The 19545-nt window shown below is 44.2% G+C and overlaps 1 protein-coding gene across 2 annotated transcripts in view; it reads right to left on the minus strand.

The window, feature by feature from the left end:
* SEC24D (SEC24 homolog D, COPII coat complex component) overlaps positions 1–19545 on the minus strand; it is a 73862-nt gene that overhangs the window by 24137 nt on the left and 30180 nt on the right. For both annotated transcript variants that reach the window (XM_081077139.1, XM_081077140.1), the window contains exons 9-11: positions 10545–10683; positions 7411–7526; positions 356–480 (exon numbers count right to left, since the gene is read on the minus strand). In XM_081077139.1, the coding sequence (XP_080933265.1) occupies positions 356–480; positions 7411–7526; positions 10545–10683 (380 nt within the window). The remainder of the gene's footprint in view (positions 1–355; positions 481–7410; positions 7527–10544; positions 10684–19545) is intronic.

Consider the following 19545-nt stretch of genomic DNA (forward strand, 5'->3'; position numbering starts at 1 on the left):
CCATCCCCTAGAACTCTACGTGTCTGGCAACTACCCACTTCCACTGGAAAATCAACACGTTTGCAAACGAACAACGGACTCCCCGAGTCTCCTCCACCACACTGGGGACTCTCCCTATGGTCTACACAGTATCTTGAAGGCTGTCTACACTGCACCACTCTTCAGTAGTTGGTTTCTTCTACAAAGAAGCATTCTGACACTTTAAGGACTCTAAGAGTGGTGTGGTCAGATGTCTAAACAGTCACCCCATGTCCTCATTAGCAAAAGACACCAAGGGGCCATTCGGCTGTTTTCTGGCCAACCCATGAATCTCGCAACACTGCGGAAGTCACACAAAGAGCGGCGCACCCCTTACTTGGGCAGTTTCTCCAGCACAGTCTTCAGCTCCTCACATATAAGCTTCACGAGACCATTCTTGATGTTACTGTACGAAACATCGATCATAAAGATGAAGGCGGGAGGGTTGGGAGGCTTATTCTTCTACAGGAAAGCAGACAGATCACAGAGATAATTATAAAGCATGTATATTTCATAATCAAATTAAAACACTCGAAAACGCTTGAAGCCCATCAGATGTCTCATTTAATATTTAGGACAGAACATGGGATGAAATCATTGTCCAGATCACAGTCTCTGATGCTGCAAAATGAAAAAGGCTGTTTCCCTCCCGGGGTGTAGCCTGGGTCCCACTACTGCCTCAGACAGCTTCACAGTATTGGCAGTGAAAACTCCAAAGACCTCCCTCCTACAGTTGCCCGAGGGTGGGGCGGTCTAGTGGCCACCTTGCTCCTAGCTCGCTGCCTTATAGGAAGAAATGTGTCGGGATCCCTGACAAATTGTGCCAAAAAAGAGGACGTACAATAATCAGTGCTTGTTTTTAAAACTGTACTAAAACTTCATTAACTTGAAACCGTTACTTTCAATCTCTTCCTTGATAAGCTTTTTCAGTTTTAAAGATAGGAAATTACATACCAAAATATAACTATGTACCTTAAAAAGGTAGTGCAATATTGTTACTTACCTATTTCTAACATATTTATGGCAAAATGTGGACTACGTGGCCTTTTCTCTACTTAAAATAATCACTATAACATAAAACAGCTGCTACATAAATGCTTTGTAGCTGTTGGTCCCTTATTTTGCTGGCGTCCAAACAGATCTTAGGAAGTGATTCTCCAGTTGGATCTTACAAAATATTTAGAAAAGAAAGCCAGAGGCAAACAACTTAAGTGACTCACACGAGAGAAAAAACAGTTAAGACTAGTTTCACTTTAACTTTATAATGACAAAGATGTTCTAAAATAAAATTGTATTTTAATTGTTACAACTGTAAAATTAGATGAGAATATCTCCGAATTATCGTTCTGACTCATTCTATAACCACTACAAGGCTAAATATAGCATTCTTCTAATAAAAGTCCTTCACTTGAAATAAGAAAAAAAAAAATTACAGGACTTAAAATGATCAACCTGAAAACTTCAGTGCTTTGCCACATCCAAAATCTGACCAACAAAGAAGTGAAAGAACTCTACTGCTTGTCTGTGTGAGCAATCTTTATTGCAAAGCATTCCTAATTCCCACCGAATCTATTTGTACCACACACTTATGCTGGTTTGTATCAGATGAAAACACCAATCATTCCCACCATCAGACTCACATCTCTCTGTGACCCTCCCAGCTGCACCCCACCATGCCGTGTGCCCTCCCAGCTGCGCCCCACCATGCCATGTGCCCTCCCAGCTGCGCCCCCCCATGCCGTGTGCCCTCCCAGCTGCGCCCCCCCATGCCGTGTGCCCTCCCAGCTGCGCCCCACCATGCCGTGTGCCCTCCCAGCTGCGCCCCACCATGCCGTGTGCCCTCCCAGCTGCGCCCCCCCATGCCGTGTGCCCTCCCAGCTGCGCCTCACCATGTCTTGTGCTCTCCACATTACCAGCTCCCCACTGAGCATCTGCGTTATCTCCAACCTATACATTCCTATGGAAGCGTCACTGCAGCTTGTTTCTTATGTGTGAAAAACAAATCCACTTTTCCTCTAAATGACATTCTCTTCCCACGTCTCTTTATCAATAACATTACCACACACTAACTCAAAGGCTTCAAACATGATTTGATTCCTTCTTTTGACCACTGATTCCCACTTGTTTATTCTTTCAGAATGCCTGTTTCACGTGGTTTTACCCCATCCCCACTCTTACCCATCTGGAACTTTGTCATCTTGTGCCTAGAATCTGTAATGGCTTCCTCACTGGCTCCCTTCACCCATTACTCTACCCATTCAATCCAGCTTGCTTCGTACAGCCAAACCTAACACGTATGGACTATGTGTAAGCCTGGTTTTCAATGACACATTACGGAAACTGCTATCTTAATGATCACAGATGTCCTGACTGCAAACTGCAGGGACTTGGAATAAAGTCCAGCTCTCATCCTAAATCTCTTTTATCCCTGCAATCTTAGGCATGGCAGACCACTTTCACTTTTTTCAGCTGCCAAGGCACTGCGGTGTCACTTCCTCTCCAGCTTCCCTGTCTTCTGCTTCTGTTTCTCATTTCCTTATCTTCCTCTAAAGAACACCTTCTTCTCGCATCTTCCCACGAGCTCCATCACAGACATCTCATTCATTTACTCAGTTTTAACCAGCAGATCCTCAAATTCTCTCTCATCATGGCCTCTTCTGAGCTCCAGACCAGCATCTAATTAACCAAAGCACATCTCCATGGGCAGGTTCTGCCAGCACCTTACACTCAAAAATTAAGAAGCTACAATAACATTCTCCCACTGCACGGCTCTTTTCTATAAGAAACTTACAGAAGACAGGATGCTCTAAAATACTCTGGGTTTGAAATCCCCCTCTCTGTGGAATTGTCCATCACCCTGACCATCCACAGTGGGTCACTGTCAAGTCCTTTGTGGCTTCTCTAGTCCCAGTACCCAAATTCAGAGCCTGGTTTTCTCTCTTTTCAAGTTACCTTTAATTGTAGTAAAATGCACATGATATAAAACGTACCATCTTAACCATGTCCAAGTGACAGTTCAGTGGAGGTAAGTACATTCACACTGCTGTACAACCACCACCATCCATCCATCTCTAGAACCCTTTTATCTTGCAAAACTGAAACTCTATCCCCACGAAACGATGCGTTGCCATCCCCCCCTCTCTTCAGCCCCTGGTAACGACCATTCTACATTTCTATAGTCTGTCTCTATGAAGCTGACTTGTCTAGGCACTTCATATAAGTAGAATCATACAGTATCTGTCTTTCCTGTGACTGGCTTATTGGCCTTTGCACGATGTCCTTAACAGCCATCCCTGCTGTGGCATGTGTCAGACCGGCCATCCTTTTCAAGGCTAAATAAGTCCACTGTAAGTATGTGCCACTTTATCTGTCCTCCACCCAGGACACCTGGGTTGCTGCCCCCTGTTGGCCACTGTGAATAATGCTGTCACGAACAGGGGTGTGCAAACGTCTCTTTGAGACTCTGCTTTCAATTATTGTGGGATATCCGCCCAGAAGTGGAATTGATGGGTCACATAGCCATTCTATTGTCCATCTTTTGATGAACTGTTCCGTCACCGTCCTTTTCTCTTGCTTGGCTGGCATGAACTTGTCATGCCGCCCACCACCAGCCTCTCCTCTCACTGTGAAAGCTGCGGAGGGAATCACCCGTCTGAGGCACAGTGCAGACCCCAGTGCACTGCCTCTGAGGGCAGGCACTCCTCCCACAGAGAGCAGCGGGGGACCGAGTGCTCTGGGCTGGACCAACTGAGTGAGGGGGCTGGAACAAGCCCACCTTTGCAGACGTGGGCTCATGGCTTCTGAAGTAACACAGACCCCTCAGTGGGCTGGCATTCAACACCCCACAACACTCATCTGGCAGACTATAAAAGCCAAAGAGACCAAAGATCGGAGCCAAACCCCGTGCAAAATAAAAGGAGAGTCTGTGTCTCAAAACGCATTCCCAGCTTCACTTCCCATTACTTCCCAGTACACGTTCCTCCAACAAATTTAAGTGCTTGCCATTTTCAAAACATTTCCTTTCTACCCACAAGTGACAGTCCAGGGGCCCTGGGCCAAGATTTGGCCAGAAAAGTGTTTTGTTTGGCACAGGATTTTAAAAAATATTTGACTTTGAATGTACTTGTAGGAAGGGGAGCTGCCCTCTGCAGTGATCCCGGCCCCGTGGCAGCCCACGTCCCTCTCCCAGGACGCCCACCCAGCCCGACCTAAGCCGAGTGAGCTGCAGACACCTCGGTGAGTCGGCCTCAGCCTGCTCACCATCCAGGCTCTGCTCCCCACATGTCCACACCTGCTCAGGGTCCAACCAAACGTCACTTCCTGACTTCTTCCCAATCCTCTAAACTGTAAGTTACCACTTCTCTGTTTTCTTCTGGCAGTCGGATCATTCTACTCCTTCGGCATTTACAGAACTTATATTGGAGTCTGTGTCATTATTATATACTTTTCTTATCAGGTCCAAACATGATAAGTACCGTGAGATCAGGTTCACTGTCTTGCTAATTTGGGTGTCTCTCCCAGCACAAAGCCATGTGCCTTGGACATTTAGGTATCCAGTAAATGTCAAAGTGAATTAAAATTAAGTGGGAAAACATTTTTTATTTAGAAAAAGTTGGTTTGGAGTGAGATTTTTCCTTTCAGGTTCACTCGTATATATGCAGATATACTCCGTAAACTTATGAGTGAAAAACTCTCAGGTACGTAATAGCTGGGGGGCTTTTTTTTCCAGGGAACTTCATGCTGGTTCCATAAATGCTTGTCTACCTATACACAGAGTACTGATAGAGAAAAGGGGTTCTGCGGTTGCACAGATCCCATGTTCCTTCTGGCTCCATCACTCTATGTACGACCTGGGGCTGGTGCTTACGCTCTCTAAGCCTCAGGGGCCCCATATAATGGTGGCACTCAGCACGCGGGTTCACTGTGAGAACTAAATGACACAATACACAGGAAGCACTTAGTACAGAGCACCACACATACTTAATGTTCAATAAACGTCCATCTTCGTATCTAAAGTTGCTAATAAGATAAACCAAAATGAATAGGGAGAAGTGTGATTTTGTAATTCTTTAAGTTAGTATGGTATTAGAAAATACATATACAAATTAAATAAGCTCTTTTTCATCATCTAAATCCCCAAGGCAGCTAATTATTATATTTTATTTACATTTTAAATTATAATTAAATTTAAATATATTTATAGTATCTTTCATTATGAACCTCACTTGGAATAATAAAAGGAAGATTAAGCTTAGAAAAACCTCTTCAAAATGTACAAATTTTATTTGGTTCGTTGCCTGCTGGGCGAGATTTCCCATCAATTACACATCTGGAACATATCCAGATAGCAGAATTTGAAGATACTCAGACTTTTGTTCCCAGAAAGAGATCTGACTCTCTGCCTAAGTTTCCACTGAAAAAAACATAACATCAAGATAATGTAGCCTTTTGGCAGAGAACCGGGAACTCAGAGCATAGTTAGAGTTGTGCTATGGTTGCAAAGATGAGGGAATAAATTTCCATCACCAGTTACGATGCCTTTATTACATTTAATTAGAATGTTTATGTTTTCCCAATCATTCTTCTTTGTTGTCAATGGCAGTAAGGAACAAACTGTCCCAAAGTAATCAGTACTTGAAGACATGCTTTTTGCCTGAAATAAAGCATTTGTACAAAAAATGTTTCCCAAACTATGTTCAAATGTTACAACATTTTAAACTAATAAAGCATTAACCTTTAATAACTAGTTCTATGCAAGGTAGTAAAAAAAATCATAGAAAACATTACAATAAATGCAAAATTATGTTAATTAAAAAAAACCAACTAATTGAAAAAACTTCTAGTTAAGAAAAACAGTCTTTGCAATTGATACCCAATGCATGGACTGGCCTCCTAGCAAACATCTATGAAAGAACCCTGTGGGCCAAAGGCCATTTTCTGAGAACTAGGCCCTCACAGGCATTTGTCTTTGGAAGGGGAAGTGAAGAAACAAGTCAGAATGACCCTGCTGCGTCATGTCTCCACATGGAACTCCAGCTATCAGCCGACACCTGAACTGATCCCCGAGACGATCTCTTTAAACTAGTGAAGAATGGTAAAGCCCTGCATGACGTCACCACGAAACCGGAAGAGGGACACAGCTAGGCCTGGGGACACTCACAGACCTGCAGCTTCACTCACTCACTCATTCATTCCACACACACCGACCAACTACCCCCCTGTGCCGGGCACTGGCAGAGCCACGAAGTCAGCTAGGACAAGATGCCTGTCCCCAAGAATAGCAGGGTCTATGCAGAGGGAAGCCATGTAAGAAGCTTTAAAACCCATGGGGAGAACTGTTGAAATAGATATACAAAAATTCTGCGAAATTTCTATGTAAAAAAACAGATTTAGTAAATAACTACCATAGTGAACATAGTGAAGTCAGAGTTGTGTGTGCACACACACACGCACGCACACGCACACATGCACACGCACGCACACACACGCACATACACGCACATACACGCACACACAAGAAAATCCCAGCCAGGGGTTAGAGAGCAAGCCAGCGTCCGCCAGATGGGGCCTGTCCGGCTGGAACCTAGAAGCATGGAGACTGGAAGGGAGAGGTGAGCTCAGAGTAGGGGGAGAGTTTTGTACAAATGAGCAGAGCACTGAGGTGGTGGCCTGGGGTCCAACAGTTAATGGTCTTCTAAGGAAACTGAAAGTTTTGAATTTCCTACTTTAGAGGAAGGGAGCGGTGGGAGTCTCATGGCTACATCTTAGAGCACAGGAAACCCGGGGACAGCATCCCAGGCTGCTAAGATGGTCTCAGGGAGATTCCGACAGACTTCCACCACTCTGGTGACATCGCAAGAGGAGAAGGGAGGCACAGAAACAAGCCACTGGTCCTACTGACCATATTGGCTGAGCTTCTGCCCTAGAAGTGGATTTGTTCTGAGATGACTGACAAAACAAGGCAGAAGCAGCATCCAGAACCCAGCACGGAAGGAGAACTGACTCTGGGTGGTGAACGCACCGTGTGATGTACAGAGGCTGTATTACAGAATAGGACGCCTGAGACCTATGGAACTTTACTAACAATGTCACCCCAATCATCTTTAATGAAAAAAGAAGAATCCAGCATGTTCTACATAGTAGGAACATGAAAATTAAATTATTGTTTTCTATTTCTGGCATTATTATTCACTTTTTAGTTTTTAAAAATAATCACTGCAGTGGATGGTTTGGCTCTTTCATCATGTTAACAGCCCAAAAGGCATGTGTACATCCCCAGGGCACCACCAAAACTGTCTCTCAGCAAATCAAGAGTCAGTTCTTTACATATGAAAGTTCTTCCCTTGTATTTGACCTCAGTGGGCAAACACTTGAAGTCCTGGGAACACTTACTCTGCAGTAATCCAAAGTCGCAACATACTCGTAAGATCCCAGAGACAGCTCCGGCTTCTCATAGTGGTCCAATCTCCTTCCAACGTGGTCCAGATGTTGGAAATAGAATGGTGGGACTAATAGAAACAAAACAGGAGAGGAAATCTGTTGTTTTTATAACCCAGACAATTGAATAAGTTTTCAAAATTTACTGTGGGAGGAAAGGAGTATGAGAAAAAAGTATTTTAAAGCTGGAATATAGTATATTCTAAATATCCAGTATCTAAAAAAGCATGTTTTGGAAAGAACAAGGGTTATCTAAAAACTCTTCATGACCCTTCTACAGGTTACTGATGACAGAGAACATTTATGACTTGGACCATTGTGAAGACGTAGGAAACAAGGACTGCTGCTCTTAAGGTGTCACAACCGACATTTAATTGTCCCTATCTAGTTACCTCTTTTAAAATGAATTCTGGCTTTTCTAACCATTTCCATTTTCAGTACACCTAACAGAAATATACATTGGTTGTTTGGATTCCTCTATGATCTGCAGTATTTATTATCCTTTAATTAAGAGCTGTCTTCAGCCCTGGGGGTTTGCACGGCAACCTGAATGCCAGGCTTCAGAGTGGACAGGATTACTGTATTAGGGAAAGACTACACTGAGATCTCAGCTGCTGAGCTCTCAAATGTCTCAGAAGGTTAGTTCTGGCAAAGACCGAGAAGCCACCCCACAGCACAGGAATGCCCACGAGTCACACACTGAACACTTGCACAAATAAGGCCTGGTATCTGTGCACACGCATCCCGGGGCCTTAAGAGTAAGAGGGCTGGCTACTGAGCCACTCACAGAGGAAGGACTCCGAGTACCCGGCAGTGCACTGGTTTTAGGCATTTCATAAAGAACAGCACTTTCATGTGTGAAGCCACAGAAGTAGTGCCTTTTGCTTTAAAACCAACAACTCAGCCCTCTTCATCTTCAGTTGTGAACTAACACGTGGATTCCTGCGGGAGTGTTCCCTCAGCTGGACTTCAAACGGCATCACTGAGGCACGGTCTTCCTAGCTCCTTACCAGGCCGTGGCCTCTTCTTTTTAAACAAGTTTGATAAGATCCATGTGTACATATGGATGTCTGAGCTGGGAAAATCCATGTCTTGAGAGATCATGGAAGTGGGACACTGAGTCTCAGCTGAGCTAAGTAAACTACAAGGGCCTGAACTGCAATTTTGTGACCTTCAGATGAGCTAGAGCAGGGGAGTCCAAACTTTTTTCAACGGTTTTCACCAAGGGCGATATGCGGTAAAATACACAAAGAGCCGCGCCACTCGCTCGAGGTGAAGTACGTATTGTATTGCCTCACCTGGTTTATTGAAGTAAACTAAATATATTTTTGGAATTTGCTGCGGGCCAATTAACAATGGATTGCGGGCCGCCGTTTGGACAGCCCTGGGCTAGGATGCTGCACTGGCTGTCTTAGGATGTACGCTGCAGAGATTTCTACACAGTTCCTATAATTCCTTCTCATTTACACATCTGCACGTGATATGGGAAAAAGTTTCCATTTAAAACGAACTAATTTCATATTTGTTTGCAATTAATACTATCTGTCATGTTTTATAAATCAAATTTCAAGTCACCCATGCATGACACGCTGCCATGTGACACCTGTCCCCTGCATGTCTTCTGGCCTCATGTGCTCCCCACTCTGTAGCCTCTGGACACTTTGAAGGGAACAGAGTGGAACCCTGTACCCAGGCCTGCTGGGTCCTCTAACTCAACAAACCTCTGCCTTCTCTAACCCTAAGTGGACAATGCAAGTATCCACGCGACTCTAAGGCCGTCCACCTTCCTTGCGGAGACAACTATTTGAGCCCAGTGTGAATAAGCCTATTGGAAAATGAACATGGCACCTGCTAGGAGTGGGCGCCCAAGGGAGGGGACTTGTCCTTAGAGACACGAGAGCTCTGAGTGGTTTCTCTAAGTGGGTACTTCGGGTGTTTGTCCAGGGAGGGCACCCCAAACTGAATATCTTGGATGTTCTAAGTGGACAGATCCTGGGTCAATTTCTAATCACCTTCCTAAGGAAGCTGAGGGCCTGAGTAAAGACACTGATGAGCTGGGGACCCCGGTGGAGACCTTCACCAAACTGCTTCTGGGCGGGGGGAGCGTCTGCCTCCTCCTGTGCTTTTCCCCCAAACTAAAGCACAGGGAAGTGAATTGTCACAGGTTCCTGAAATCCAGGTCCCAGGACTGTGTGGAGCCACGGATTTGGTTGCAGATTTTGTCTAGGATGAGAGAAGGAGCAAGACGTTCCTTAGAAAGAGCGGCAATGGTGGGGAGGCGGCAGGACAGGGTCCCACGGTACGTGCAGTGTGTCCTAGGTAGGCAGCTGCCGCAGCTGCCGCAGCGAGACAGAAAACTCATGCTCTCAAAGGCATCCCGTGGTTCTAGAAAAACTCTGTAAATGTCAATGAATGTGGGAATGTTCTCAGCCTGAGCACACGCTTTGACTCCAAAGAATTAAAAATACAGACATGTTATAAATATAATAAGTGGAAGTGCTTTTAGCAAGCTTGCAGTTTTCCAACATTGGTGAATTCACACTGGAATGGAGTTGAAAAATACAGTGAATCTGGGGAAGTCCCTTGTATGAATGTTCTATATTGGAGGGGGGAAATCTAACATACATGTTAAAATCCTTGGTTATACCTTAGCTTTTCCTAAATATTGATGAACTCACATTTAAGAATAATTCAGAGGAATGAGGAAAGATCTCTCGTTTATCATCTGTGAACATAGATAAACAGAGATAGCACATAGATAAAAGAAGGTTCTTCTATGTAATTTCCCTGGAAAGAAAGCCACCAGAAAATGGATTGTTTGCGACATCCAAGCCCCTCTGAGCCCCTCTGAGGGATATAAATGCACGAGCCCCACGGGGAAGTTGCTATGTTTCTTATAAAACTCAAAAGCAGAGCATTTCATTTCCACGAAGGCTCAGTGCTCTGAATTACTCTGGAATGGGAACTCATCAGTGCTGAGGAAATGCTCAGGTGTGTGAACCCAGGGCATCACGGCGTTTTCCTAAGCAAGGAAGGGTCGCGGTTTCATTTTCTGAGGCGCTCCCGCGGCGGCCTGGCCTGGCACTCACCGTCGTTGACACAGCTGCAGAACCCGCACTGGTAGCGCCTTCCGCCCTCCATGAACTGCATGAACGGGCACATGTAGGCCTTGCACCTGTTGCACCTGACGGGCCCGGTCTCTCCGTGATTCACCAAGTACAGGGGCGTCTGCGGGAAGCAAGCCAAGTGAGAGAGAGCTGCGGACCGGGTTTCTAGGGATTGCAGCGTTCCCACGGGACGATCTGGAAAGTCTTCTGAGGCACCCATCGAGGTTAAGGGCGGCTTAACGCTCAGCATTCACCCGGAGAGGAAGGAAGCCTCTCCTGATACCTCGGCGTTCAGAGTAACCCCCAGTCAAAATGAATTTAAATTGGCACCTCACTGCTAAGCGTGTATGTGTGTTCATGCACATGTGGGCATGCATATTTACCTACATGTGCGTGAAGACAGTGATGGTGAGAGCACGGAACAAGGCTCCTGCTGCAAAGGGCCTGAACACCTTGTATCACACACTTGGCTAAGGTTGCTCATTGCCTGTAAAGGAAGAAGTGAACTGGGTCTGATTTTAAAAGCTCTAGTTTTATAGCCCTTTAGGAAGTGCCATCAGAGTATACAAAGTGTTTCTTCCAAAATGCAGGTACCTGAAGGACTGTGCAGTAATGTTCACTCACTTAGGCAGAGGCCGCCCTGCCTGTGTGTTACATGACAAAATGTTTCATGAAGTACTTTCACTGTGGCAGGCTGCTCTGCTTTGCTAGAACTGAAAAAATAAATATTTCAACTGCTTCTTCCTCATACACATGCATGAAACTGTTATACGTCTTTTATTTACAGCTTGAAAGTAGAAAAGCTCAGCATTAGAAGTCTGCCTTGTTTCTCAGCGCCACAGGCTTTCAGAATAAAACCACAAAGACTCCTCTTGTTTTTATAAATCTCCTTAAAGATAACATTTCTAGAAAAGCTTGAGAATGACAGGGTTTGGCACTTCAGCTACATTTTCCTTTAAAGAATAAGAGGTTAATAAAGCAGACTGCTTCCTAGTAGAGAAGGAAGGAGGTAACGGTGAGGGGGTTTGGAAAGCCGTTTTCTGCTCATCTTAGAAAACCGAGATGTACTGTTTGCTCCAGCCCAGGTGTTCAATATGAAAACCTCTCCTCTGCTGAGGTTTCAGAAATGAATTGTGAGGTCTCAGAGTAGGAAAACAAAATAAACTAGACAAACAAACAAACAAAAGATGGGTTTAGTATAATACATAAAAGAACCAGGGGTAGAATTTTTCAAAACTCCAGAATCAACGCCCCCTCCGCCCTCGGCCCCTTACTGCCTCTGCACTGCTCTCTCCTGCACGTCTGCCCCCAGGAGGGTAGAAACACCTTGGACCTGCACATGACATGCATGGTCTCTTCTGCTCCCAGCACGGGCAGGGCTCTGTGCCCCTGGTAGGATTGTCACGAGGATTCAATGAAAATTCATGCACAGTGCAGAGCACAATGCCTGGAACAAATCACGGGGTAAATGGTAGCTGTTGTCATCCATCTACACAAAACAGCCCTTCCTCTCGTAAACCTACTCGGCTCAGGAGAGAGTATATTTAATAGGAGAGTTATCATTCGTTAAGGCTGCGATAGGCTTGAGTTTCTAAGGCATTTATTTTTACAACCTTTAAATTAGCCAACTTGTTACTGGAAAGTGTTATTGTAAAAATGACCTAGAAGGCAGGGAATCTACCTTGCAGGAGATTTTTTAATACAATCTAGGAATTTAATTTAAATATACATATATATATTCAAATATTGATATATAGAACATTTTTTTATACAAGCTTTTTGTTGGAAATCCATGAAATTACAAATGTGTATCCTCTTTAGCAGGTAATAAGAACATAATCTGAGGGGATGAGAGGGAAACCACAAAAAGATGTAGGTACAACGAGAGGCTTAAGACAGCGAATGGAGAATTCGAGTAGGAAGTCAAAGCCAGCAAAAACAATGATAAGGGTGCTTTTTCTGGGTCCAAATCAGATAATCAGTGATGCCTTTGGTTGCTGTCTTTCTTACAACTTCAACCACTGAGACCAAGAGATGCTTTCAAGAGTTAGCCTGGACAGAAAGTCTGCAATTGGAATGTACTCTGGTCGAGTCTGCTTTTCTCAGAGTTCAAAGACAATCATCAATGCCCTGACGACTTCAGGAACAAAACACCATGCAAGGATACTAGACAAAGCGGACGCAATGCAAGGAAAATTGACCTTATTCTTACTGTTATGGTTTACTCATCGGCAGGCCCAGCCTAAAGTTACTGCGAAATTGTTAGCAGCTATTACCTAACGCTCTAGTTCCGGCAGACTCAAACTTGCAGGACTGAAGTCTAGTGAGCAACTGGAGTCGAACAATGACTGCTGTTAAAACACTCACATTGTTTTCTATCTTCACTCTGTTGGGAATGGGGTGATGGATAGGTACGCAAGGTCTTCAGACAATTGAGGTGACTGCAAAGAATGTTAAAAGCTTTTTAACTGTTTACATTTTCTTGTAGGCAACCAGACAAGGGTAAAATTACACCATCTTGTTTTATCTCTCAGGCCCTGCTGAAAACCATCAAGAGGTTTTTCTTGCTCTCTCCAGATGTCTGTTCCACAGTAGTGTGCATGAGCTCATACATAGCTAAGCTCACTTTTCTTCTGAGTTCAACTTGTGTGTATACAGCTTTTTCAAAAAAAAAAAATCTATTTTGTTCCCCAAACAACCCCCCCAAAAGAGTTTTATTTTCATAATTTTGCTTAAAAATGTGCCTTACTCTTTGGCTTCTAGTGTTTTCCTGCTTGCTCCTTCTTTTCTGTTATTCTCTTAAATGGAAAAAGGGAAGGAATGGAGACACTGGCCCCAAACCGTCCTAGGGTGAGACATGGTTCTGGTCCCGTGTGGTGTGAGTGACGTGTGTGTTTCATACACAACATGAAAGTGACAGACAAGCTGAGGAAACAAGAGGCAGGACAATGACAGCTGAGGTGTCTGCTTGTATTTTTAGATGACCAGGGCTGTGCCAAATACTATACTGATACTGATTTTAATTAAGTGGCTTTAATTGAATAAAATGTCTCTCATTTTCGTGCATGTGAAACACCATGCAGTCCACAAGCAAGAATATAATTCACAGAGAAATTGGGTTCAGTGTGAAAATGAAGTAAGTGACTTAAAAACAGAACAAAGCAGAACACTTTTGGTTATTTTTCCATGTGAAGGAGTAGACAACAAGCTGTATCAAGCAGTAAGTCTTTGGCACTACTAACACAGTTTGTAAAGTTTTCTTATTTTAATATATTATCAGTTTCCTGAGTCTTCCTGCCATGCTCTCAGGTAACTTTCAACACTTGTATAGTCAGGTCTGGGACTATTGTCTAGTGGGTAGAAAGACATTAAAAAACTAGGACGCAAAGATGCAGTTAAAAGTTCAAGGTAGGAGTAGAAAGAATACTTGGGAAATCATCATTAATAAAAGTTCTCTTAAACTTAAAAGGCAATGGTAAACTATTCACAGATGGTATTTCCAAAGCAAAAGTAAATGCTCAAAAAAAAATAAAGCACAACCTAAGATCTGGCATGGAGGATTTGTATAGTCTGTAACCCATGTATTTCTGTTTTGGCAACTATGTAACTAAGCAAAGTCTGAATAAACAAGCCTCGCTACATCATCTCTGCTTTAGAAAACTGATGAGTAACAGAAGGCAACTAAGTATCTTACTATCTTACTAGAAGCTGAGTGTCGCAGACCTGGACAGCTGAAGGACACATTAACATAGGGCCGGTAGGTGGCGCTGTGCAACTAAAAATTAAAACAACACAATTTCTTCATAAGTAATGAGTCAAGATAATTATGCCACATTCATTTTTTGTAATTCTAATCACATTTAACTGAAGTTAATGTCAGCTGTTACCATCACAAAATTAAGAAACCTATACTTTTCTTGAAAAAACTTTAATAGTGGTTAAAAAAATATTCTGCGTGAAACAAAATGAGATTAAACTATAATGCAGGCTATTTTAAGCGTAACTTGTCTAGAAATGACAGAATGTGGCAAATGCAGGAAAACGGGGGGCTTGTGGGAAGACTGTCCCTGAGTACGGCTGGTGACAAACTCCGACAGCCTGGGACGTGAAGGGCCTGGAGAAGCCGGTGCTTGGTTGCCGGGTTCTGCTCTGCACACTCACGTTCAAGTGCAGACTGACACAGCAGAGGCGCTGCGCCGCACATGATGGAGACATGGTTTCCCAGGGTGAACACTCACCTTCCTGTTGGAACACAGGTCACAGGCAACTGTGTGGATGGAGGGAAGGACAAGACAACGTGCCAAATCTGAGATGCAGGAACAGCCTGATTTAGGAACGGAACGTTCCCATGTCCAGGATGTCGCTGGGTGAAAACTGTCAGTGCACCCCCTTTCTTCTCGAAAACCATTTGCCCCACTACCCACCTCCTCATTTTTCAGCGCCCGAGGTTCCCTAAGCTTGAATACATGCAGACACACAAACTCGCTTTGACCATCAACTTGCCCCCATCTTCTCAGACTGGCTTACTAATTTTGGAAATTTTCATATTTTCCATTTTCAGAGTATATTTCTCTTCCCTTTTTTCCTTCATTAGAAGTCTCGAGGAAGGTACATGTTCCTCAACTACGTGGTCATCCCCACGTGCCCGATATTCTCCTACTTCACTGAGTGCCTGAGGAAACATCTCAGCTAAATCATAACTGGCAATGGGACAGGAATTTGTGCCGACCATGGTTTCTAAATCAGATCAGAGTTACAGCAAGACCACCTGCCAAACTGTGACCTGGTCCTCCAGCTCGCAGAGGACCCTGTTCAACATCGGGTTAACCCCAGTAAATCACCGCCAACGCACACAGCTGGCAGCAATGGCCTCACCCTGCCAAACGCAGCCCCAGCCTGCAGCTCCCTCTGTGGCTGTGGCCGGAGTTTTGCTTAGTGTTTGCATCTGTCTCAGGAAGGGGTCAGCTGGTAATTTGGCTTAATTGGGGGAGTTAAGTAGCAAAGAGAATCCAGAACCTGTGATGGACAACTACCCTTTAGAAATGCTAAACATTCAGAACGCTAGGCATGCTGTGGACCAGTGGAGTCAGATTCCCAGAGGATTGTGCCCAGAAGCTCAAATGAAGGGTCGGTACCAAGTGCACTTGTCCCACATTTCCATAGGAAAGAGACCAAGCAGCAGCCTTGTGTGCTTTCTATTTTTAGCTTTGCCATGTATGGCACTCCATGAGCCTAGATGCACAGAAAACATGGGCAATCAGCTACTTACTGTACACACGTCTTCTAAACAGCAGTGCTATTTTGTTAGACTTTTTAAAATAACAAGTATGGCCTGAAAGAATACTATTTTCTGAATACCTTTTAAAAATCATGTTATGTATCTTCTAAAAAGAAACAGGGCCTGACAATAAAACACCCAATGTACTATATTGATTCTAAGAATATATTTATACTTTTCAAGGATGTTTTTATTGGCCCTTGTAAACCTAAAACTTTGTTTTTACATTTCCAGAAGCATTAAGCTCTTGCTAGTGTGTGTAGCACTTGAGAGATTATCTTCAATTTTTTTCTCTTTAAAACTACTGTTAGAGTCTATTTATTCTTGTTATAACTATTTCCAGAGAACATTTTTTTAATTTGGAAATTAGTCTTTTGGTTTGGGGGTGTTTATTTTTGTCTATCCAGCACTGAAAAATCCTGAAAAATTTTACTAATTCTACCTTATAATATTTGTAAGACCGTAAGTATCACCTGCATGATTCGTAGTTTACAATGCTTTCATTTACATAAAATCTCAATTTGACGGGGAGACACTAATAACTCTGGGACTGGAAATTCCCATCCACGTTCTCAGAGGGAGTGGAAGGTCAGTGGCCGGAGGGAACTTGTGCACTCAGCTGCAGAGCTGTACCCTGAATTCTCCTTCATTGGCCCCCCGACTTACCCTCTCGGCTGCAGACTGCTTCTGCAGAAAAGCATTACATTCCAGACAAAGCTTCTGGGACCCGCGGTCCAGCCCTGAGCCCTCGGTGCTCCCACTAACAAACCACTAAGTTCTCTTGTCTTTTCTCTCTCTGTACAGGAGCTACTTTCTATATGTTCAATCTCATTTTATCCTCCAAGTAAGTTCTCCTTCCACCTCCCTCAGCAGGTAATTCTGCCTCATCGTTCACAAAGAAAATAAAAATTCTCAGACAGGAACGCCCTGGACTCTCCTCTAAATGACCAGCACCCATCTACTATTTCCTTTCCCTCCCCGCCCTGCTGCAGGAGAAGGGCGCCACTCTGTTCTCCAGGCTGCTTCTAAGAGACCTTGTCTGAAGTGGAACAGGTCTGTGTGGCCCGAGGGTGGGCACTGCCACTTCAGCCGCGTGTCCCCACATCACCTTGTGCCTGACAGCGGCCATCACCACTCGCTCCTCAGATCCATGCTTTGCATGTCTACCTTTTGTTGTTGCGTCTCCTACAGCACAGTACCTGACAGAGTGGCAGCCAATAGTTTTAGAATGAATGAACAAAGCATCTACCAGGTACCCACAATTTAGTGCCATAAGCCCAGGGCAGTTCACAGTAGGTGCTAAAGCAAAAGGCACAAATAAAGGAAGAAATCACTTGTGATGGGGTGTAAATAAAGGGCCCTTTCAAGGAAGAGCTGGGTCGTTACGAGGAGGTGTATTTCCACTGACTGACAGAGACAGACAATTTCAGTGAGCACAGCTAACACTGGAAGAAAAGCGTGTGGTATGACGGTGGCGAGTAGGCAAGGAGCCTCGTCCAGCTGAAACAAGAGAAAGAAAAGGGGTGGAGTGATCTGTGAAGAACCTTCAGAGCCAGGTAGGGCAGTAGGTCCAGACTGGCTAGGGGTGTCTCTCTCTCCCCTCCCCTCCTCTCTTCTCCTCCCCCCCTCCATCTCTCTGTCTCTGTCTCTCCCCACCCTCCCCATCTAATCAGTTATTACTGCCTGGCAACAATTCGGACAGAAGATAGGAGATTTCACCATTCAGTAAACTAAAATGGTATCTTTGGGGAAAATGGTATATTTGGTATTGGTTTTGAAACCTGCTTATAAATTAGTAAATTATATCATATATGTTACAATTACCATGAGGGATTTTTGGAATTTGTTTGTTGTATCATCTCCTATATTTTACTCAATTCATAAAACTCTTTTAAAAATAAAGTCAAAAGATGTCTGAATATTAGTTCCAGCTTTTCAATTAAATTTCTACAAAGATTTGCTGCTCAACAGCAAAGGTAAGCTAAATGCTCACCACGGATCCCCAGTCGGGGTCAGGCCTAAATTACAGAGTAAATGCTCCGTGAATATCTGTCGGATGAAGCGAAGGACAGAGGAAAGAGGGGAGCTGAAGCACAAAAGAAGTCTGGATGCAAAATAAGTGAAGGAGAAAGAAAATACAGACGCCACATGTGCTCTTGACGATACCTGTTCTTTCAGCACAGAAGGTAAGGCCACGGGGTGATAAATGCTAACCTAAGTTCATCCCAAACCATATACAGACAAGTACGCCAGGAGAGTCTTCTCTGGGAACGAGTGTCTTGAAGCAGACCCACCTGTGGCCTTTCAGCAGGAGGGCCGCTCAGTGGGGCGGGCTACGCGCCTACCTCTACGAAAGGGCTGTTCCTGGGGACGGCCCCCTAGTTTCAAGAGGGAAAATCATTATCGGTGCAGTGAAGGGAGCAGCAGATACGGAATGGCAGCTCTAGGTCCTGAATTATAAATGATTATAAATGGTTCCTCAGCAAAACATGGACTGTTCACCTCGGGATGCGCTGATGCAGTCTTTCGGGTTAGGGGTCCACTTGCAAACATCAGCACCACTGTTCTTGCTGAACAGATGCTGGAAACTTCTGAGTCAGACGCTCCCTCTCAAGGAGCTACGATAGTCAGCAATTTTATAATTGAAAGAGATTTTCCCACATGTCTTTTAAACCTTGACCTATTATAGTTTATGTTCTACCCCTAAGGGAGAATTATAGTTTGTTGTCTAAGTGTAGGCCACTCGTGGAAGACAAGTTTAACAGCTGTAAGAATGCACGAAGTCATGTGATGAAATACATTTTAGACTTAAAAACTCCATGAATCCAGTTTGTTTCCTCCAAACAGCAGTTTTCTGTTTCTCAAGGGAAAGTTGTAAAATACTCCACTTTAAAGATGAAAGGGTTAAAATAATAAGCCTACACAGCAAACTCCCTTTGCCTCTCCCGGCCAAACCTTCCCTCTATTTATCTCATTTCTTGAAGCAGCCAAGAAAACACCCTCTAAATACTTTCCTCTGTGCAGGACTCAAGCCTTTACTTAGACGACACCTTCTCAACCGGGCTGCCCCACTACCCGTCTCACCCAAAGCCTTTCCGTCCTCCTTCCAGCAGGGGACTCTCTCCGCATCTCTCCCTGTCATGCCTCTGCTGAGATGCCAGCTCCACGAGGCTGAGGGCAGAGAGCTCGTCTGTTTACTGACACATCTCAGCACCAAGAACAGTGTCCGGCACACACTGGGGGAACGCTAAGTATCTGTTGAATTAAGTGCTTGTTGGAATAAGGTAGAATACATCAACTAAGACTCCTTCATGAAAATGGACACTGTTTATAAACGATCCCATCAAATCACAATATGTTATTGCCCAGACTATGGTGTACAAGACAACTGGAAAATTCCTAAATCCAGGTGTGATTATATTAGGTTGGTGCAAAAGTAAGTGCGGTTTTTGCAATTGTTTTTAACCTGTAAACCGCAATTACTTTTGCACCAACCTAATACAATTATAAAACTCGGATTATCATCCCGCTTTTCAGAGTAGACACCTACGGAAGCTACTCGTTTATGCAAATATAGCTAACGGTTCTTATGCGAACTGGTTTTCCAGTGGGAAAAAACACGGGCCACTAGGAGTCGCATCGCCCAATGCGCTGTCCGCGTGACCACCGTTTAGTCACCGTTCCTGGGGCAGCCGGCTGGCCACT

Source organism: Rhinolophus hipposideros, assembly GCF_964194185.1.
Source record: "Rhinolophus hipposideros genome assembly, chromosome: 16".
NCBI classification, from domain to species: Eukaryota; Metazoa; Chordata; class Mammalia; order Chiroptera; family Rhinolophidae; genus Rhinolophus; species Rhinolophus hipposideros.